This window comes from Centrocercus urophasianus, unplaced genomic scaffold (assembly GCF_019232065.1).
Source record: "Centrocercus urophasianus isolate 14NV4802_14NV808 unplaced genomic scaffold, USGS_Curo_1.0 seq_11, whole genome shotgun sequence".
Taxonomy (NCBI): Eukaryota; Metazoa; Chordata; class Aves; order Galliformes; family Phasianidae; genus Centrocercus; species Centrocercus urophasianus.
In genome coordinates, this window is record NW_024884253.1 from 87,423,629 (window position 1) to 87,447,452 (window position 23,824).

At 40.1% G+C, this 23,824-nt stretch overlaps 1 protein-coding gene across 2 annotated transcripts; it reads right to left on the minus strand.

Annotated features, from left to right (window-relative positions):
* Positions 1–149: 149 nt before the first annotated feature.
* On the minus strand, positions 150–20,838 carry GPLD1 (glycosylphosphatidylinositol specific phospholipase D1). Of its 2 annotated transcripts, XM_042834263.1 has the most exons (25): positions 20,711–20,838; positions 18,728–18,783; positions 17,998–18,076; positions 17,115–17,212; positions 15,817–15,927; positions 15,491–15,539; positions 14,962–15,016; positions 14,092–14,199; positions 13,312–13,339; positions 13,066–13,205; positions 11,990–12,055; positions 10,988–11,108; positions 10,367–10,506; positions 9,163–9,349; positions 8,610–8,720; positions 7,539–7,613; positions 6,994–7,150; positions 4,752–4,893; positions 3,601–3,700; positions 3,419–3,512; positions 2,732–2,908; positions 2,231–2,391; positions 1,443–1,469; positions 1,306–1,356; positions 150–783 (listed from the first exon to the last, which is right to left on the minus strand). In XM_042834263.1, exons 1-25 carry the CDS (start codon positions 20,805–20,807, stop codon positions 706–708), a joined length of 2,508 nt encoding a protein of 835 aa, XP_042690197.1. In that variant the 5' UTR covers positions 20,808–20,838; the 3' UTR covers positions 150–705. The 2 variants fall into 2 exon arrangements, with proteins under 2 accessions (XP_042690197.1, XP_042690205.1); XM_042834271.1 differs by lacking the exon at positions 15,817–15,927.
* Between the last annotated feature and the right edge of the window lie 2,986 nt (positions 20,839–23,824).

Below are 23,824 nucleotides of genomic sequence, written 5' to 3' on the forward strand. Positions count from 1 at the left end.
AGACCTCTTAAGGAGGAACTGCAAACACTGCAGCCAAAAAAAACCAAACAAGTAAGCCCTGAATAGTATTTGGGCTGCCTGTCTGAAGAAATGAAACTTAACAGTGGGATAATACAGATGACTCTCACATTTACGTCCCAGTCAGCCCCTAAAGACAAATAGTAAATTTTTTATTTGGTACAGGACCTCAGATGTCAATAATCTCAAGTATAGATGCTCAAAGAACTTCTGCTAAACATCACCAATGAAAAGTAAAAATAACAAGATTTGAATACAAAAGTACAATAGGCCCTGTAGCTAAAGGGGCTACAGGGGAGACAAAGATATTAAGGCATCAACTAGCAGTAATTTCAGGGAAGGAAAATGTGTTAGATTTTGATGTTTGCTTAATTATTAGTTGTGTAGTAAGCAGTAGAGTGTTTGCTGCTAAACAGTGATTAATAAATCCTTTTGGTTAACCTCACAACAAAAAGTTGTTTTGGTAATTCACTTGTGAAAATTTGCCATGGTTTAAGATCAGTGAGCATGCCTCACTCCCTGGATACTATGTGGGGTGCTACCTAGCTATCTGTACCACGTATCTACTGAGGTTTGCTGTCATGTTTTTGTTGATTCGTTAGGGGTTGAGGAAAGTATCACAGATATTACAGAGATTCTTCCTTGAAAGACCAGTTTTGCCCTGGTCTTAAAGACCACCAGGACTATTCAGAATGAGTAGAGAAAAAGCCTTCCTCCAAGTCGAGCTTTCGCTGAACTTCTCTCTGCTGCCACTACGACTTCTTTCTGTGGAGATGGATTGGAAAAAGGGTCAGCAAAGTGCAACTACAGATGAAAGATAGCCTTAAGCTTCCCCAATGGAAACTAGATTTTGTTTTAGTATCATATGGACGTGTTATGAGAAGAAATGGGAAAGCCACCCACCTGATCTGAACAGCATTTAACAAATTTGATGAATAGACTTCATTTCATTTGGAAAATGCTAGAACTGGTCAAATCTCGTGTCAACATAAACTCTCACCAGCAAGATCAATAGAAATATAGCTGAAGTTTAGCCTGGACTGATGCCACAGGAAAAGAGCACAAATGATTGGAAAACTACCTCATCTGCACTCATGCAGAAACCAGCAGCAATGTCTGTGCCTGTTGTTGGATTATAAGTTCTAACCTAACTGATGCATTCGCATTTCCAGGTGTTTCTTCATTGCACGTTTGAAGAGCAATGAGCAAGACCCGAGATGTTGACCCATACACATAAGTGATGTGGACAGATGTAACAAAGCCACCAGAAGCAATTACTTTGCTCACCTTTTTTTCAGATTTCACAGTGATGACAGAACTTCCAAATCTTGACTGTTCCTGTAAAATAATGCTACTTGTTACAATGCTGTTTTTAAAGTGGGACTTTTCCATTCCTCATAGCAGTTTGTTTTCCATTTACTCACCTCAGGAGAAATGAGGACATATTGTGCCTGAAGGGGAAAAAAAAAAGAAAAAGCTAGTGGAGAGGACCACAGTAGGAGAGGAGAAGGCCAGTGCAATAGCCCTGGCTCCCAGACAGCAAAGAAACAGAATCACACAATCGCAGGGGTTGGAAGGTACCTCTGGGGATCATCTACTCCAAACCCCCTGCTAAAGCAAGTTCCCTAATGTAGGTTGAGCAGGAAAGCATCCAGGCAAATTTTGAGTATCTCCAGAGATCTCCAGAGAGACTCCACAGCCTGTCTGGGCAACTTGTTTCAGAGCTCTGTCACCCTCACAGCAAAGTTATTTTTCATGTTCATATGGAACTTCCTGTGTTCCTGTCTGTGCCAATTGCTTTTTGTTCTGTCACTGGGCACTGTTGAAACAAGCCTGGCCCCTTCCACCTGACTCCAGTCCAGTAGATCTATAAGCAGTGATAAGATCCCCTCTCAGTATTCTCTAGACTCGACAGTGCCAGGTCTCTCAGCCGTTCCTCACAAAGGAGATGCTTCAGGCTTCTAATCATCTTTGTGGCCTCTGGGCTCTCTGGAAGTTCCCTGTCTTTCTTGAACTGAGGAGCCCAGAACTGGACTCAGTGCTCCAGAGTGCTTGAGAACAAACAGAAGCCAAATTACACAGATTCCAAAACAGAAGTAATTTTCATTTTTTTTTTTTTTTTTCTGAAACCAAGCCCAGTATTTGCATAGGATGTAATTAATTAGCTATCATTATGATCTTGCATCACGATTTCACTGTTATTTTTTCTTACCCAGTCCTCAGGACAGGGAGATATCCATGATTTGCAGTGGTCTGTCACATTCCCTGAAGATGACTGATTTCCATTATAGATGTAAACACGGCCAGCTGTCCCACCAAGCAGTACTGTGGTGATATCATTAGTTCTCAGGGGGGATGTTACAATCATTTCATCTGCAAAAATTAGAAGAATGACAGAGCTTATCAAAAGTGAAATAATGCTATGTCACAACATGATAGTTTGAAATCAAAACATTTTAAATGGAATGGTGGTATTTAGAGGTATGTAGTGATTAAAATGGTTAAAATGTTTCAATTTCTGTTTGAATTATTTGGGATTTTAGAGATGTCTCCTCAGGAGGCATGATGGAATATTTGTACAAGTGTTGTACAAGTAACTAAGAAGACTGAGTAAGAAGGCTGCATTCAGCACTTGTATGAGAATGTGTATGACCAATCTTGCTGCAAAGCATGAAACATTTCAACTCTGCAATTTAGATTCATCTGGCTTTACCTAGTCCATCATTATCCAGGTCACTTAAGTATGTATCTCCTCCAAAGCGAGAAAACCTTCTGTCCCCACTGAATGTACTGAGCGAAGAAGGCTTGGTGCTGTCTGCCAGATCATATATCAGAGCTATTCCAGCTTGGTGCAACACCGGGGACAAAAATGAAATCCTAGATAGACTGTCTAGAAAGCAACAACAAAGTAAGTTGATCATCAGACATAAAAATTCATGTTTAGTACTTCAAACACCTTGACAGCAATAATAATGGCATTACACAAAATGAACCAAATTAAAAACATGTATGAACCACCCACCAGATAATATATGGCAGTAACTCTGGTTAGCATAGAAACAATCTCTTAGCAAAAGCACATTCTAACGACAGATATCAGAGTTCCACATTTTGATTAATGCATTTCCTTACTATCCAATTCCAGAGTAAGCACAAAATACTATGTTGTTTTAATTCCAAGAAATGTGCAGTCTACTTGCAAATTACTGCTCCATAAATAATGCAACAGAAGAAAAAAATGCAAGTCACCTGTAAGTGATGACAGTGATTATTTCTAAATTTTAAAAATATTTTTACACTATATTGGCAATTAAAATTTCCCTTCTTGTTTTTGCCCTTCACTCACACAGAAACAGACATCCCAAAGCAGAAACGCTTTGCAGTTTTGAGAATGACATACCTGTAGTAGGTGCCCCCACCACCAACACTGTCCTGGTGATCCCAGCCACAGACATCACACCACTGGCCAGTGACAAACCCATTCTGCCCATTGCCTGTTAGATTTTAAAAACACTTATTTCCACAGAATGTCACTCTATTTCCAGTTGTTTGTAAAGCAGCATCCCACGGAGAGAGCCCTACCTTGTTTCCAGTTATTGTAAACCAGGGCTTTGTGCTTGGTGGGTTATATCCATACACTTTCCCAACACTTTGTCTGACGTCCGATGAGAAGGGATTGCACCTTGAATTAGAAGTTAAAGTGCTCAGATTCAGCTGTCTGTTCATCTTAAAATATTTTCCACTTTTAGTTTGGAATGACGATGGCAGCAAATCTATTTTAGAAATTCCCATTTAGAAACTTATTGTAGTCATTCTCATGTTCTAACAAGTTTTAAGATCATTTCGGCACACACTTATCCTCCACTTCTTTAACACTCAAAATATGTTTGTGTTTAATCTGCTTTTGAGAACATTATCTCAAAATAAGTGCTATCTGCAGACACATCTACTTGTTGGCATTTTTTTGCTCCCTTCCCTCCCATCAAAAAAATCAGTTTTGGTTTCAGCTGGGATAGAGTTGTTTTCTTCAGAGTGTCTGGTAGGATGCTATGTTTTGGTTTGAGGAGAAAAAACAATGTTGATAACACATCTATGTTTACGGTTACTGCCAAACAGTGCTATACAGAGCCAAGGCCTATTTGCAATGAAGGCCCCAAGGACCTGGGAGGGAACAGAATGAGTGCAGCTGTCTTAAACTGGACAAGGGAGTATTCCATACCATATGACATCAAGCAGAAGGAGTTTTGTAGGGGTGGGAGTGCATCTGGCTCTCTTCTACTGCTGAGAGGAATAGCTGGGCATTGGTTAGGGGGTGGTGAGAAATTATGTGTGCAATGCTAGCTATATACAGTTAGATATATAAAGTCTTACATAGTCATAACTATTTTTCTTTTCTTTATCTTAGTAATTAGTTTTATCTCAAGCCATGAGTTATACTTTGCTGGGTTTTTTTGGTCTGTCCCCCATCACACTGGGAAGGGGGAGAATGAATGAACAACTCTGCTGCTGAGCCACCTGCCAGGCTGAACCACAATAAAGCCCCACAGATTTTCAAGTGTCTCTAAAAAACAAAGTCCTTGCTCTGTAAATACATGAAGAAGGGCAAAGGTATAAAATACAAACAAAAATACTCTAAAGAAGACAAAGAGGAAGCTTCCTGAAAAGCAGGAAGTCTCATCTATCACAAATCTTAACAGAATAGAGGAGAAACAAAGCAGTGGTTCATCACACACTCAAAACAATTCTTCCATGTAGGGCTACCAATCAGCAGTAATGTTGCATTCTCCAGTTGACAGCTATGAAGTGAAAATCCAAACCAAGCATAGTTTTCTTCCCCATTCACCATCCAGTTGGCATCCTCTATAGACAGGAGTCCTGACAGACCGGAAAAATGCAGATTAGATTTTGTAACCTGGCACACAAAACTCTATTAGCAATCATCTACTGATAAACTCATGCTATGGTGAGAAGTTTCTATTAGTATTACTACCATCAATGATATGACACCAGCTATCGTGAACTTATTGCAGAGCAATGCTAAATCTGCAACTGTAGTCTTTCATCAAAGCCTTTGGTCAATGCAGCCTGCTTGTAAAGAATCACAATAGCCTACATGACAGTTATCAGTCAAGTCTGCCCTGAACTGATGAGTCCCTAGGGATGGGAAAAAGCCAAAACTATTCATTGGAACTTGTAATTCTTCCACGTTGGTGGAGGAGCATTAAATAATTCTGGCTTTAAGACATCAAATCATTCAATCAGTGTTTTGGTTAAAAAAAAAGTCACTGATGTTTTAAATGTTAAATGCGTTTCAGTTGTGGTTTTCAATTTTAGATAAAGTAGAATAAGCTAAAAAAAAACAGTAGAAGATATTGGAAAACTCAATTATGTGGTTCTGATGCAGCTTTGAATACCTGCATATCCCACCTCATCTTAAACTAATTTTACTTAGTCAGGTATGTGGCCTTTCCTTCCCCATTCACAGCAGCCCCCATCACCTGTACTCACTAGATATTTCACTTGTAGCACTCTCCTTTGTCCACACCAAGGAGCACAGGTAATGACAGAAAATCATCTTTCAAGATACACTTGCAAATTTTCAAGGAAGACCTGTCAGTCTGCAGTTGAATCCACAGCTCCTACAAAATCACCCATTTATTTTTGTCTCACAGAGTTGCTGCCTGTGTGCAAACTAATGACTTCAGCAGGCCTGACTGTCAAAGATATTAAAATCCAGGATTGCATTCCTAGCAGGAGGATTTCATCTTCCTACAGTGTATGTTTATAAACTTTACGTTTTCATTGATCAGAATCAATTCTTGTATTATCAGACAGCATACATGACACATTGACAGTCCATAGGAAATAGGTACTGAGAGTAGTACAGGAAAAAAGTGCATGCTTACTACAAGAGGAACTTTAGCATTTTTAATTCAGTTCTTACAAAAGACTTGGTCTTTCCTTACATCTGCTGAAAGTGAGACCTAGCAGGATTCACAGGGTATGATTTCTAGAAGGTGTCTGGTGTGACTTCTTGTAGGAACTGGATGAGCTAAGCAGGGGTGTTGCACAGCTTGACCTGCTGTGCACTAACACTATAGACCTGATCTTATAATCAGTGGCAGTCTTGGCCCTCTGGCCATGAAATAGGGGAGGTCAAGAGCCTGAATGGATTAAAAAAAAACAAGTAGAATGGTAGCAGAGCCTGAACTTCAGGCAAGTAGACTTTAGTTTACTCAACCAATTAGTAATTGTGAAGGTCTGAATCTTTGAATTATTCTTTGAATATAATTCAAATTATAAAAATCAAATTACTATCTGAATTACTAGGTCACAATAATCTTTGAATGATCATGGTGACTAGAAGTGCCCAAAGACTGAACAAAGGCACATGTCACTCCTATCTTCAAGGATGTCCCTGGTCAGCATTCCTAGACCCTAGGGAGGTGATGGAGCAGCTAATCCTAGAAAGCCTTTCCAAGCACACAAAGAACAAGAAAGTCACTAGGAATAGTAAGGCATGATCACTAAGAATCATGCCTGACCAATCTGATAAGCTTCTATAAACAAAACACCATCCTTACATGTCAGGGGAGAGCAGGAAATATTGTCTTCCTGGACTTCACTAAAGCATTTGACACCTTTCCCTGTAAGATCCTCATACAGCAGCTGGTGAAGTATGGGCTGGATGAGCAGGCAGTGAGGCAGAAAAAAAACTGGCTGAATAATTGAGCTAGAGGATATTGATCAGTGGTGCAAAGCCCAGCTGGAGGCCAGTAATTAGCAGTATTTCTGTCCTGTTTATAATCTCCATTAACAATCTGGATGATGGGGCGAAGTGTACCCTTAGCAAGATTATGGATGACTCAAAACTGAGAGGAGTGGCTGATAATCTGAATTATCTTATAATTAAGTAGGAACAAGTGAGCAGTCATATAAAAAACAGCAGGATTAATTTTACCCAATAAATACTACCTTGGTTACTTCTGTTGAAATAAGAGTAAAATGCAGCTACAAATCCTCTCTGTTGACCACTACCAGGTGCATATGGAGAGCCAACAACCAGATCAGCATTTTGATCTCCATCAATGTCAGCTGCCAGGAGGGACCAACCAAGATTACAGTAGGAATACTGCAATAAACAGTTAGTTTAAGCCTGAAATGGAACTTAAACCACCGATTCGTTAACAAAATAAAGGAATTTACTTCTAAAGAGATAACTTTGCCCACTTCTGATCAAATTACCCTCCAACTCCATGACTTCAATTTTGTTTTCTTTTTTTGGAGGGCTGTTCTTCCTTTCTGTTCATCCTGCTCCCTCCCCTGAAGTGGATTACAAATGTATTTCCCATGCATAGCCAACCTAGACAAACATCTGCTCACACCATCCCCAGTTACACATCTATATCCCCTTGCAATTAGAAGTTTGGTTTCAACATCTTTTCTTTAATCCCACAGGCCCTTTTCCCTTTTACCTCACCTCCTTCTTGTGTAGCACTGTCTTAGCCTGATCAATATACCTGACAAGTTATGGTCATGTTTGGTTGAGATGCCAAGCCTCTTCCCTTAGTTCCAAAATAGACATATACAGCACCCTGAATAACAGGAAAAGCAAACACAACATGAAAAGATTTGCAAGTCAGCCCCAAGTATGAAATCCAAGACAAAGATCAGAGTGAAACAATTTTGTAAGGGCTACTAATACAACTGTATTTTTCCTGTCAAAGCTTTTTCATGAATTTGTCTTTTCACTCCAAGCCTTAAAATACCCAAACTGGAATGGGCATTGCTATAACCAAGTGTGTTCTCATCATACTGCAGTTTAGGAGTGAGGATGGTATAATGTATATTACATTAACTACATGCAAGTTCTTTTGACTCTCATTTTGTTTAAAATTCCTTAATGCAATGGGATGCAGTGCCAGACACAACAGATGCTTGCAATTTTCCAAAGTTTTAGTCTACGTAGAAGCATTTAAATTAGTACTTAGGCAGCTAATTTAGTATTGAAAATTCTGAAGAGCTTTAAACTTAGTGGAAGTGCATTAGCCTAACAAGTTATGCCTCTCAGTTCAGGTGGAAAGAAAACATTCAGTGACCATTAACAGGAGATAATTTGGTAAGCTTCAAATTATTAAGCCACTGTAGTTTTTTGATTACTTTAGCACCTGTGTTCATGCTGCATTTTAGATATTGTCTGTTGGCCTGTGACAGCAGAGGACAAGGCTTACTGATATCAGGTTCCTTCCAGACTTTTTGTTCCTAATAGAACAGTACACTCAGATTTTATGAATGGCTTCTAATATTTCCAGCACATCAATGCTGCAAGACTGAAATCTGATTTGCACAGAAAGTCAGCCAAAAAAAAAAAAAAGGACATCTGGATAACTTTCATTGATCTAGTCAAAGTATCCATAAATGTTATAAACCTTCCTGTTTGTATTAAAAAGCGCCCTTGAACAATAACAGATATTCTTTGTCTCATTTCATTAGTCTAAAAAACATAAGCATCAATAAAAATGATCTGAGGGAAAAAAACCAAACACATATGCACAAAAAACAAGCAAACACAAAACCTGTGTATGACTTACTTTGTAACTGAGAAACTGAGATCCCACAGAAGGTGCTCCAATTGCCAGATCTGGCACTCCATCCTCATTGAAGTCCAGGACTGCCAATGCAGAACCAAATCTGCCTGAAGGCTAAAAGAAGAGGGACTGCTCTGATGAAAGTAACAAATGTTTTAAAGACAAAATGCCAAAACACAATGTACGTTTGCAATCACAGCACAGGGAAGAACTGGAAACAGCTGTTATAAAAATCCACCCCGACAATTATTAAGATTTTCTTATCATCACTGTTCTCTCAAATAACAACCATGTTAATAATACACTAATTGGGAGCGGCCTGTTCTCCTTGAGGATATGCTGTTGTTAACATATAAGCTAATATAATGAATATAATGAGGCAGTGCTATGCTATTTCATTTTTTGAGTCTAATGCACCACTGATGTCATGCTTACAAACGACAAGCTATTCTCTTCTGTGTGAATAATTACATTTTCTATAGAGGATCAACTTTATTGCTCAAAAAGACCATCTGATCCTGCCCCTCAGCATCAAGTATCTGACATGACTCCTCACCTGATGACCCTCTAGTACTTGGTCTGCTTTTTCATCCAGATCCATGTCTTCTTGTGGCAAACCTGAACGATTGCCATAGACTATATATACCCTTCCTATCTGAATGTGGCCCAGTGTGCTGTAGCCTGGTGCTCCAGCTACCAGATCTTCATATCCATCCTGGTTTATGTCAGCTGAAATCATTGCCCTGTATAAGGGAGGTAACAAAACCACAGCATTAGCTGCCAGACTACCTCTACATTATCAGAAAATAAATACTTTTAATTTCAGGTATCTTTCCTCATCTTTTCAGTAAGGACCTACATGGCATTTTTCATATGACATAATTTATTTTTGTTTACCTGGACTAAATAAGAACAGGTTCATTTTAACCAAATCTCTAATTAAATCAATGGTCATAACAGTAGATAAACAAATGAATCACAGGCCTCAATAACATAGTAGAGGTTTAAAGGGGGAACATGGAGAGAAAGAACTACCATTGGCTGGTGTGGAGTAACCTCAAGAATTAAATCTTGAATTTTTGAATCAGAAGAAATAAACCAAAATGAGTAGCTATACAAATTTATGTAATCTCTCATCTCTAATCTCAGAATCACAGAATGGCCAGGTTGGAAGGGACCTCAAGGATCATGAATCTCCAACCCCCTGTCACACACAGGGCCACCAACCTCCCCATTTCATACCAGACCAGGCTGCCCAGGGCCCCATCCAACCTGGCCTTGAACACCTCCAGGGACGGGGCATCCACAGCCTCTCTGGGCAGCTGTTCCAGCACCTCACCACTCTCTCTGTGAAGAATTTCCCCCTGATATCCAACCTAAATCTCCCCTCCCTCAACTTAAAACCATTTCCCCTTGTCCTGCTGTTATCAACCCTTATCAAAGAGTTGATTCCCCTCCTGTTTGCAGGCTCCCCTTAGGTATTGAAAGGCTGCAATGAAGTCACCCTGCAGCCTTCTTTTCTCCAGGCTGAACAAGCCCAGCTCCCTCAGCCTGTCTTTGCAGGGAGGTGCTCCAGCCTCCTGATCATCTTTGTGGCCCTCCTCTGGACCTTCTCCAACAGGCAGTGGCCATCAGTCCACAAGACCACATCTGAAGGTCTAGATTCTAACAAGTATCCAAAGAATAAAAATCAATATTCTGGTAGGTACACAAATTTTTCAGAAATTAGGAGGGAGGCTTGAAAAAAAAAAAGTACAAACCATCCAAGTCTAGCATATGGCGAAGCAAGAAAATATGAAGATATTGGCTTAGGGATGTACTTAGAGGATTTTTGATGTGTAGTTGCTATCACTCTCCAGACAGTTTTTGCAAAAGCACGATTTATGAATCGGAGGGAATTCTGAAATAAAAATAACAGTGAGACACAAGAATTTGTGAACCATAGGCTGAAACAGTGCAGACGACCTCCAAAAATAAGTCATCATCAGTGGAAAACACCACATTGATCTACATCAACTCTGATTTGGGTCATAAGCACTGCTTTAGAAAGCGACAAAAAGTCTGAGGTTGAAATTTTTTAACTTCAAAAAGTGATCATATGATTCCATAAAATTTAATGCTAAAGATGTATTTTTGACATTTTGACACTGTAAAATATGTTCTAACCTCACTACAAAATGAGGAAAACCCCAAAGCTTTAGTATTTATGATGTACTTCGTATCTACATCATATATGATTTTACAGTGGTTGCCAGAATCTCCATGAAGTGAAGTGAGAGGCTACAGTTTACATCCAGAGACCACAAACAGCACCTCAGACAGAAATTAAACAGTTTTATCCAGAGCTGAATTGTACCTGACACATGCCACATCTCACTTACTGTTGCCCAAGACTGTATACTGAAGTGAACTCCTCTCTCTGTATAGGTTATATTCTTTTCAAATGTCTTTGGAAGTGAAGAAGTTGTATTTTTGTGATGTTCATTTTTTGAGTGTTTGCTTCTGTTAAAATAAAAAGGCACTAATAACAATTAATACAACGGAATTAATGACGTTTTTTATAACAAAGCAAGGAGAAATAATCATCTTGCCTTTTGAATCCAGAATTACCAAAGCCACATGCCTGTTTCTTGACTTCACACACCACTTTTTCTCTTTCCCCACAAAAGAAGTTAATTTTTTGCTGTAGTTACATTTTGCCAGTCGTTTTCACTTGTTTCAGATATTTCCACTATTTCCATGGAATTACCCTTCCTCAACAAATGAGTTTATTACTACCTAGCCCTGGCCAGAATTCTGCTCCAACTTACAACTACTGATGTTGGTGTGGTGTTAGTTGAGGAGAGCACCCAAGGACAAGAGCTCTTTTCTCAGCTAAGGTAAGAGCTTGAAGATAAAAACTCACAGTAAATATGCAATAAAATAAAGGTAATTAGTATCTCAACCCATAAGGTTTCATAACCCCATATACTGATTTAGCTACAGTTGCTGCTGCTCTTTTCATCTAATCATAGGCATCAGTTTATTATTATTCTCCATAGTAAATTAAAGACAGACTTTAGTAAACTCTGTGCTTTCTTGTCCTCTCTTTACTCAGCATGGCTATTTTCAAGGACGCACTGTTGTCTTTGAGGATGTGTTTTTTATCACATCTTTTTGTCCTTTATTTCTTTCCCACCATTATCTACCTGTAAGGAACATTCCACTGTCCTAATGTGACTGAAGTTGTAAATTAAACCATTAATACTTGTTGCAAGTAGGCTAAGAAAGTTCTGAAGGAAAAAAAAAAGATCTCTAATTTTCAATAGCTCACTGTCCACATTAGGGAAAGACTGACTCTTCTGTCACCAGTATTAAGTCTTTGAACCTTTAGTTATACTTACAGGTAGTTATCCTTGTGGTCCCTTGTACAGTTTATAAACAGAGGGTTCTCAGGCAGAAAGCAGCCACTAAAAAAATATTCAGAATGTGTTTTGAAGATTTTCTTGCAATGCAAGTGAAACTAAAGCTTCAACATTTATCCTTACTGATTCTCCTGTTGGAAGGCATCAGCTTTCTAAAGAAGCTCTGCTTAATCAATTTCAGGAAGGTATCACAAGCCATAGAAACTCCTTTGATGGGTATTTTAATGGCCTTGATTGTACTTAATGACTTAGGTTCTATATGAATCTTGCATGTCTCCACTCATTTAATGAAACTTATTGGAACATGTCCTGCTAATTCTATTAATAGTATTAACAGAATAAATAGAAAAGAATTATTTTTTACAGTCTTTTAATGAAAATGATATTTTGGAACAAAGAACTCAACTGATTATGCCATATCATGTCCAAACATTATTTCCCAAAATATCTCTGTTAACATTATCCATTAGATGTATGGATTATTTCCCATGGTCTTACAATGTTATTTATAGTAAAGTTACACTTGTACCAAGGCAATACAGGGCCAGAACTTCAATAAAAACATGATATTTTGAATATAAGCCCAAACTTCCAATGCTAGAACATCCATTCTTACTGTTTATATTCCTATCTGCTTGCATTACCTGCAGGGAGCATTTGGCCTCCTCTAGGAAGGATCATCTCCATCAGCTGATGAGAGCAGTCACATAGTACAAGCACTGCTCAGATCACCAGGCCAGGAAGAACCTCAGTCTGGCTATGCAACACTTGTGCACACCATTGGATACATCTTAAAGAACGCCCCAGGTTTCCCCAGTTGAGTATCTGCTGGGCATGACCCAGCTTTGCATGGAGAGAAGAATGTGACCATGTTGCAAATGCAGTCTCAGGGTCCATGCTTTCCTCTGTGCATCTGGTCAAAGAACAGGCATACTTCCTTTGGTCCACGTGAGGATTTAAGGTGTTTATTCTAGGAAATGACCTGCTTTCAGAAGGATTAAATGTGTGCCAGAGCTTGAATACTATATCTAATGTTGCAAGAAACACAGTGTTACCTGACTCCATTCTCCAGCATTCGGCTCATCTGCTCAAAAATATTGTTTGTCCAGAATGCCATGTCATCTACTCCTCCAAGGAAATATTCATGGAACTTTTCCACCAGAAATGGAGATTTACTAGCATATGTTGGAAAGAGCTAAGAGACAAGCAACATACTCAGTAAAACAGATAGTAAAATGGATCACACTGTCTTTGCATTACATATTCAACCCCAAAAAATAAACCAAAAAGAGCAAACTAACCTTGGCAACAGCAAGCCTTTCTCCATGTCTGAAAAAAAAATAAATCACAATTCTTCAGAAATCAACAAATTTAACTTAAAAACATTTCATGATTTGTAAGTTTCTTTTCAAGGTTTCTGTACTTCTGCATGTGGTAAATACTATGCAAATAATTACATTTCCTTCTTAGTTGTTAATAGGATTTTAATGTGAAAAGTAACAATTTTAACTGTACTGTAGCTCTTAATCTGGAGGGATTTACAGAGCTTTTAAATACTGCATAAATCTGGTAATAATTAACTGAAATAAAGAATACAGCTAGGTGGTTTAAGGTCTTCCAAGCAGGCATTGTGAGATAGCAAAAATGTCATAGTTGTTATCTCTATGAATTATTCTTGGATTTGATAGGATATACATAAACAGTAAGTAAAGTGTCCATTTAAGTATGCATACTGAGCTTCATTACCTTAAAATTATATTGCTAACATGTCACAGTGCAACAATACTTGAAGACTTGGCTGTTCTGAAATAAACAGGCCTAAATATGTTCAGTGCATAAACCTGTTAAATAGCTTAGACACAGAAGCTATGGTGTAATAACAAAACTAACAGCCATTTAAGCAGTTCAAATTTGTATTTTAGACATTAAGAAAAAAAAAAAAAAAAAAAAAAAGTACCTTATGATTTTTGTATTCCTGGCCTCAAAGCATAATTTCCTGAGCTAGCATTTCAAGCCAGATTATCATCTTTTTCCTATATAAGATTCACAAAGGAAAATCTACACAAAGCTATCCAACTTACAGCTCAAGAAACAGCAGGTAAGTGCAGTCAGTAATTGTGCCTTCAGTTATGATCTCTCTTCCATAAAATTCCTTATAGATAGAGGCTAGGTCTTTGACAGGTACATACCTAAGAACAAGACTGAGGTATTGTAAAAGTTTTTCCACATCACCTGGTAAAAGATAATTCAGTTTCTGTAATAGCTATAGCCATGGCTGGTTAGTTTCCACTCTTCCTCTACTGGTTCCCTGGTGTGGTGATCACATAACCTCCAAACCTCCACTGTTGGCAAACCTGTTCCAATTCAACTCCATTCCTAGCCAAAAGGATGGTGCTCATATTTTCCTATCTCAACATTTCTCAGAGGTACGTCAGAGGTGATGAAGTTGAGGAGATAACTGACCATCTTCTATACCTAGAGGAACTATCTTTCATGTAAATAAGACTCAAATGACCTACCACACCAGGTCTTTCATTTAAAAATGGCAAGAAAACAAGCATGCCTATTTAAAACTGCTGCTTCTTTTTATGCTTTGAAAGCCTGTCTGAATTCCTCAGTATCTATAGCCATAAACATCCCCAATGCCCTAAAATAAAAATGGTGATCTAAGTGAGACATTACCTGCACATTTAAATAATTGGTAGGACATTCCAAGAAGCAATTTTTTGTTATCTATAATTATAATTTCCATCAGAGTTAAAGAATAAATCTTTATTGCTGTATTGCAACATCTAAAACTCTTTTTTTCTGTCCTCCCAGTTCTTTATGTCAGAGAACACAAAATATGCATATGAGGAATATTCCTGTAGCAAAGGTTTTGAAAGAAAAGTACAGAATAAACTGAGATAATCATTGGAGTGGTTAACCTCTGCTGAAAGCCATTCTCTTACCAGTTTGGTGTCAGGTAACTGAAGTCCAGCTCAAACTGACTCAGTACATCTCCTCCTGTAGATGGAGGAATAAAAAGCAAACAAGCAAAACACAAAACCCAACAAACACGTAAGTATCTGACAAGGATAAGTGTGAATGGATCTAACTATGGCTATGCTGTATATTTTTATATGGCACCCAAATCTTGGTCATTTAAAATACAGAGATGGTTCACCTGAAAGAATACTGCATATTTCGTACTTCCAGACAATAGCAAAAATGGTGTCAAATTTAAAATCCAAGGAGTGACTGCATTTAACCTTTAGCATACTTCAGCCTGTGTTTTGGCTTTAAGTCAAGGATCTGTATGCCCTATTGCACCTCCTGAAACACAAAACATGCAGACAGGGATAGCAGGATTTTGCAAGCTGCAGGAGAGTCTTGTGACTTTCACTACACAGGGTAAGAGCCAGAATCACCAATTGTGCTTTTCATGTGTACTAGGTATCCCAACAAGAAGGATCTATGTTCAGCAAACAGAAATATTACCAAAATCTCCAACACTGTGAGCTTCTGAATATGAACCATGAAAATCAACCTGGAAAAAGAAAAAAAAAACACAGAACACCTTGCTGATCATTTTACTCATCCTACAATACAAACACAAGAGCAGAATCAAATTGTCCAAACAGCTCTGAAGCTTGTAGGTCCCAAACCTGACTTACTTTGTTCATACAGACTTTGTGACATCGTGTCTCTCTCAAAATTTTCCTGATTCAGGAGTACAGCTTTTATCTTCTCTCTGTACCAGACTCCAGAGCTGAACTAGCAATACTAACAGTTCCAGTCACGTTAATAGAATAATCCAAACTTACTTCTCCCATGGCTTTTAAAAATCCTTGGTTGATGCCCAGGCTGTGCCAGCTAACATCTGCCACCATATGTGAGGCAATCCCAAACAGGAAAGCCACCAGCTTCTCTGTAGCCTGCACAATAACAATACACATGTAGTACCATCCATAATTTTATTCCTGTCTTTTTTGTTTTACATTACTCAAAGATGCAATGGATAATCTATTGCAATCCAAGAATTTAGCACAACAGAACAGTGAGCACTCATTCCTTGATACTGGAGAATTGTTTCTGTAACTTGACAATCTGTAAGCACTTCATTCAAGGCCATGAAGTTAAATGGCTGATGTCAGAACACAGCCTGTGTGCTTCCAGTCAGATACGTGTTTTGGGACTAGGGACAAACTCTTCCTATCCCAAGGAGTGAAATTCCTCTGCCACTTGAAGTACTGTGCAAATACACACAGAGAAGAGAAAGATGCTCCTGTGCAAATGCTATTCATTATAAAAGCATTTGACTAAAGCCAAGTTACTCATTTTATTCCTACAAACAGAAAAGTTATCCAGAATAAACTTATGAGCAACACAAATTTCATTTCACTTCTTCAGAAAAGATTTCTCTATATCAAATCCTTGTCAGTTCCAGAGGCCATTAAAAAAATCTGTAATCAAGTCACAAGTTTTGGATGAATTTATAGTTCCTGAAGTTAAACAGTTCACACTTTAGTATCACCACAGGCCAGTCAAAAAGCAGGCAGATTTCTGTGTATTTTTAGATAGTGAATACACTCAAATGCTGCTCCAACTGTAAAGTTCTGTTGTGCAGTGAGAGAATGGCAAATACTCCAACAAGGAAAAGAAAACAGCAGGACTTTTAAAATCATTCTCACTTCCAACAATCTGTTCTTCCTCTCCCCTGGTATAAAAAAGAGCAAATCAGGATTAAGTCTAAGTATGAATTCTAAACTAGGTCTGGTTTTCAAATGGCAAACACTCAGCCAGATCTGACAGTTATGCAAGCACTCAAAACCACCAATCACATTTGAAAATTTGGACCTACAAAATACACCAAAAGCACCAGAGCACATTAGAGACAACAGATTTTATGTGGAAGCTGTTAATTTTTTGTCTGGTAAAGATGAAAGCAAGATTTCAACTTTTCCTCTATCAGCAGAGATTTTAGTTTTTAAAATCTTATGTATTCTTTCACATTTCCCAAAGGATAAAGCTGCAAAAACAAGGGAAGCTGAAGAAGGCAGCAACAAGTGCAGCCAAATAGAACAACAGAAAATCAGTTCAAAAGTTAAAGAACTTTTCTTACCTCTTCCCAAGGCTGAGGATAATTCCTTCTGATGTAGTGAATACTTGCATTAAGAAATGGTGACCAGTGAGTATCTTCAGACACATCATGGTATATCCCTATTGCAACAGAATTATATCTGTATTTATTAATATTTGTTTGAAATAAGGGGTTCTCCATGAAAACAAACAGATCTTTGCTCAATTCCATATTGCACAGGTGCTACATTTTGCAATCTGTTTATATAGCAAAAGCCAAATTAGCTATATTTTCTGTATGATTTCTACTGACAGAAGAGATGCTAGATGCTTACATGACTGCGTTTGATGCATCCAAAAATTTTGTGCCTGCTCCCTTTCTCTGTAAGTGTGATACAAAGAAATATTGCCTTCCAAGTGGAGAGGAGAGGGAGAAGCTCTGAGTAAATTAAAGCTTCAAAGTGTGTAGCAGAAAAGATGAGGGGCATAGCAGCCAACTCAGTACCTTCAAGGCAGTTACCACCCACCCAGGGCTAAGCAGGACTACCATCAGCTGTCCCTTTGCAGCTACTAGGACTTAGAAAAATGATCTTTTCATCCTCTCAATTTCTCCCTAGATGGGTACTCTGCAATCTAACCTATTTCAGTCAAACAGCATCCTTACATCAAATTGCTTCACGTGCCAAACAGCTAAATGTACTCAAAATCTATTTTCTGAAAACGTTTTCAAGCCTGTTAGTTTGCTACCAAGTTCTACAAAGAAAGGTTCAGAATTCTAACAAAAAGTGTGGATGCTTTTATAGGAAGGTACTTTTGGTCATATTCGATTTCTTACAGCACATTTACATTCAGCCCTATTACACTCTGTAGAGTTTTCACATGACAACACAGCTGCTACAATATTGGACTCAAAAATCTTTCCTTACCACGTTTGCAGATTGGAGGATAAAAAGCATCAGGATAAATGCTCCCAGCCTGAAATGCATCTTGGTGGTTTAGTAACAACTGAGAAAAGGAGTTGGAAAAGAAATCAGAATGCTATTACATAGCAAAAAACCAAGTCCTGCTGTCAGTATCAAAGATAAATACTGCCAGTGAGATGTGCCATTATTTCAGTGCCATCATCCTCCCTCCCACCACTCCAGACCCTGTAAGTGAAATTAAGCTGGTCAGTACACACTATAATATGAAAGGCCATTGAGGAAAGGACAGATGTGATATAAGTTAGGTATTGGTGAAGCCACCTTCAGAAAGTGCCCCCTTGACTAAACTCAAAGCCTGGGCTGCTAACTAGCGTCCTCTGAGTCACACCTTGGTTGTCTAAAGCAGATAAAACATCCATGAAAAACATCACTGCTTCCTTTGAGTGATCTCCTACTATCATAAGAGATCACGTTATCTTTAGATTGCCATAAGTGATACTGAAAATGTTCTTCATGAAAAACAAATATGTTTTGTTTGTGCACATGCATACGTGTTTATGAAAACTGTCTGTACATTTGAAGTGGTCTGCTAGATTGTGTAACAAAAAAGGAAAAAGAAATCCAGCCCAGGCACAGCAGTTACACACATATTACTGAGAATGAAATAAAGGTTAGAAGACAGAAGAAGACTCAGAGGAAAGGTACGACATTGAGAAATAATATTGCTTCTTACCTGTCTATAATCGACGTTGCCTTCATGTTTGGTGAAAAATTCCAGAGCTCTATGTGCTAAAAAACAACATATGGAAGTATTGGTTCACACCAGCCAATGGTTGTTAGATGCATTATCAAAAATAGATTAAACTGCATTATCATAACTAAACCAAATGGCACAGGCATATGAAGTATAATTTCTTAACAAATGCATGAAGAAGTCCCCTTATCTAGGGATCCAATGCAGAAATGCTGTTTCTGGGGCACATCTGGCCATGGAGTCTCAGCAATCCCTCTCTCACTTCAGCTCTCAAGCTGACAAACAGAGATGACAGTGCCTAACAGCAAGGAAAAAGGAAAACTTCATATACAGAATTGATTCCTGACACTGATCACAGCCAGAACATAGGTACCACGAATCTCTAACTGCAAAGGACACATGAATCATGTTTTACTTTCACTGTCCTCAGGAATAAACGTGAATACTGGACAGTTTAATTGATTATCAACAAGCATGAAGAACAACAAGTCAGTAAAATCAATAACACTATTTATTCATTGAAATAAAGCTTACTGCCAAACTGATCATTCAGCAAGTACAACAGAAGAATGAAACTAACTTGTCCCTTTCCTTGAGTGATATTTCACTTTGATTATTATCCACTGTTGTTCTAAACCATCCTCATTCAAATATGTGAAGAGACACTTAACGACCAGCCTTGCACCAAAAGAGGATTTACATTCAAAAGATAAAAAATACAGAAGACTTCCATGTCTCAGCCCGCTCAACAGACATCGATTCCAGTGCCTGGGATTCTCAGGTGGGCAGTTTCTGTCTCCCTCCCTATCTTCCCTCACTCCTCCCATGGGCTCACCCTGATCCAGAGCTCTGTAACTCTGTCAAGTCTCCACAAGAGGCAGTGGCTGCCCTCTCAGCCTGCTTCTAAAAACACAGCAAGTAGGGCACAGCACTGCACTGCTCAGCACTCCAAATGAGATCCACGTTTTGAACAGGAAGAACTTTTCACCACTCAAAGCACTTGCAGGAATGTATCCAGGATCGACTTCAGTTTGAGATTTGAAGCAGGAGGGCTGTTTTCTGCAGAATTGCTTTTCCTGGAATACTCAGTGTTTGCATTTGGAAATAACTTCCAGTATCTTATCACAACAGACTTCTATCTGCATATTAATGGAAGCATGCATTTTAGCAGTGTCAGAGCTGAGCCCAGGCAAGATGGTCAAAGTTTTTTCTAAATGCTGATCTGACAGCTAAGAGTACACAGAACATCTCAGACAACCAAGGTCTTTAAATTATGTAAATATAGGTATTCTGTAGCATGCTTCCTTGGTCAAAGAAAAATGACTGCTTTGGGACAGATCTGTAAGACCGTGTTTCTCCTTACAGATATTTTGTAAGTGCTTTGTATTCTGTCAAACCCATCGTTTCAAGTTTTCAGAAGCTCATATTCAGTAATTAGGGCTCTGGGCTTCCAGGCCTCCCAGAAAGAGATACAGAATAAAGTTTTTCATTATGTTAATTCACATATGATGCAGCTATGACTGTTATTTGAAAACAAAGTTACTAAAAAAGGCTTATGTTATTCTCTACTTTATACTTCTATACAAAAATACATTAACTTAAAAGAAAGATGAGTGTTTCTTTTCTTTCTCCAAGAGAGAAGCACTTATGTCAGACTCACAGACACAAAGATTTCAGTTACATAACGCCCGTGTTTCAGAAAACAGAATAATATGCAACCAAACTGATCCAAGCAGTATGGTTATAAAAACATCACAGTTAAGGTTCAAATGATACAAGATGAAGAACTCATTCAATCCACGTAATATTACTTCTATTATTAATTACTATTATTTAAAGTAAACAACGTGGAATGCTCATTACTTTCACCTTATTCCCTCCCTCTGCTTTTCAGCCATCTGAATTTACTTTTCTTCCCAAGCAATTCAAAACACAGGAAAATTCATTCTGAATATGCCTTACCTATTTCAACATGCGTTGAAATTCCACTTGGAATACATTTGTGGCAGAAATTGTACAGTATAATCATTAAAACAGACCAGCTCTTCAGACCAGCCATGATGCTGTGACGCTTGCTCAAGCTGTGTGTTTAGAAGCCTGCAGCAGTAGCAGTGACCTTTGAAATGTGGGTTACGGCACACATTTTGTCTTTCAGACCTGTTGCTGACACAGCAAGCAAGCTATTGTGGTATTGGTAGCACCGTTTTATACCTTTACCTCAAATAAAATAGTTTTTTTTTTTAAATAAGTAATTTATAGGTGTTCTTTCTCTCTCTGGGATTTTGGCAGTGTAATTGCCATCACTGCACAAGAGCAGAGAGATTTATTTTAACCCACAGCACAAAGGAGAAGGGCAGCCTCCCAGAGGATGTCTGCCTCACTGCACATTTGACTTACAACTCTACAAGATTTTCCCCCCCAAAAATAAATGGAAGCCAGTTGCCAAAGCAGTATCAATAGGAACACACTAGTTCCAGAACTGAAGGTAACAGAATCACAGAATCACAGAGTTGTAGGGGTTGGAAGGGACCTCCAGAGATCATCAAGTCCAAACCCCTGCCAAAGCAGGTTCCCTACAGCAGGTCGCACAGGTCGGCATCCAGGCAGGTCTTGAACATCTCCAGAGCAGGAGACTCCCCCACCTCCCTGGGCAGCCTGTTCCAGTGCTCCGTCACCTCACCATAAAGAAGTTCTTGTGCACATTGGTGCAGAACTTCCTGTGCTGCAGTTTCCGGCCGTTTCCCCTTGCCCTGTCTCCACTCACCACTGAAAAGAGTTCAGCCTCGCCATTCTGCCCCTCACACCTCAGATATTTATAGACCTGGATCAGGTCCCCGCTCAGTCTTCTTTTCTCAAGGCTGAACAGACCCAGCTCACTCAGCCTTTCCTCATAGCAGAGATGCTCCAGGCCCTTCACCATCTTTGTGGCCCTCCGCTGGACTCTTTCCAAGAGATCCCTGTCTATTTTGTACTGGGGAGCCCAGAACTGGACGCAGTGCTCCAGATGAGGCCTTACCAGGGCAGAGTAGAGGGAGAGGATCACCTCCCTCGACCTGCTGGACACGCTCTTTTTAATGCACCCTAGGATGCCATTGGCCCTCTTGGCCACAAGGGCACACTGCTGGCTCATGGCCAACCTGTCATCCACCAGGACACCCAGGTCCCTCTCCACAGAGCTCCCCTCCAGCAGCTCATCCCCCAACCTGTACTGGTGCATGCAATTATTCCTCCCCAGATGCAAGACACTACACTTGCTTTTGTTAAACCTCATCTGGTTTCTTGCTGCCCAGCTCTCCAGCCTATCCAGGTCTCACTGAATGGCAGCACAGCCTTCAGGCTGTCAGCCAATCCTCCCAACTTCGTATCATCAGCAAACTTGCTGAGGGTGGCCACTGTCCCCTCATCAAGGTCACTGATGAAGATGTTGAACAAGACCGGACCCAGCACTGAACACCACTGGTTACAGGCCTACAACCAGACTCTGCACTGCCAACGACGACCCTCTGTGCTCTGCCAGTCAGCCAGTTCTCAGCCCACCTTACTGTCCGCTCATCTATCCCACACTTCCTCAGCTTTGTTATAAGGATGTCGTGGGGGACAGTATCAAATGCCTTGCAGAAACCAAGGTAGACTACATCCACTGCTCTCCCCCCATCCACCCAGCCAGAGACAACATCATAGAAGGCTACCAGGTTGGTCGAGCACGACCTCCCCCTGGTGAACCTGTGCTGACTACTCCTGATAACCTCCTTTTCTTCCAGTTGTCTGGAGATGACATCCAACACAGCTGTTCCATCACCTTTCCAGGGACAGAGCAGAGGCTGACTGGCCTATAATTGCCTGGGTCTTCCTTCTTGCCCTCTTTGAAGACCAGAGTGACATTGGCTATCCTCCAGTCTTCAGGCACCTCCCCCATCCTCCAAGACATCTCAAAGATGACCGAAAGCAGTTCAGCAATCACCTCTGCCAGCTCCCTCAGCTCCCGTGGATGCATCCCATCGGGTCCCATGGATTTGTGAACATTGGTGTTGCCTAGGCGCTCTCAGACCACCTCTTCCCTGACTGAAGGGAGGTCTTCCATTCCCCAGACTCTCTCACTAACCTTCAGGGTCTTGGATTCCCAAGGGGGAGCTTTTTCACTGAAGAAATACATGAGCTTTGGTAGGCAAGAAGTTTAAAGCTTTCCACTCATTACACACGTGCATCTAGGTCTTGTAATCCAGACTGATAACCCAGTTTAACCCTACCTATGGAGCAGGTAATCACAAGTACTCTTGTCATTCATACTGCTGCGAGCTTCTGTCCAAAGAAGATGCTAGGCATGCTGCAGCTCTCCACCATCTTCTGTGCAAACCTGACTGGGGAAGGTTATGGCCTGGCTATCACAGGCTGCAGCTCAATCTATAGGCAAGGTGGGCAAGTGCTCTATGTGATCTTTGTGCCAGACACCAGCTGTGGCCACCAAGGCACGTGAAAGAAGGAAAAGGATGTCTGAAATGAAGTGACTGACCTCAAGCAATCTGCCTAGACTTTCGTAAAGCCTTTGGCGATGTCTCCCACTGTATTCTCCTGGAGAAGCAACTAGTTGCCCATAGCTTGGACTGATATACTCTTCATTGGGTAAAAATCTGAGAGTGGCAGTGCATGGAGTTAAATCGTGCTGGTGCCCGGTCACTAGCAGTGCCCCAGGGGGTTGGTATTGTGGTCTGAACTGTTCAGTGCCTTGACTGGTGATCCGGACAAGGCGACTGAGCGCACCCTAATAAGTTTGCAGATGACAGCAAGTTGGCATTAAGCGTGGTTCTGTCTGAGGAATGGGAGAGCGATCGGGACAGGCTGGATCAACGGGCGGAGGCCAACGGTACGAGCTTTAACGAGATCAAGCGCTGCGTCCTGAGCATTAGTTACAACTCCATTCCTTCTTACACCCTCGGCACAGAGCCGCACAGAGGACAAGGATCTGTTGACGCAGGGATGTGAAGGGCACGTGATGCGGCTTTAGGCCCGGCCCTCCGCAGTTCCTCCTCCGGGGCGGCGCGTGTGGCGCTGCCCGGGCCCCACAGCCGGCGCTCGGCC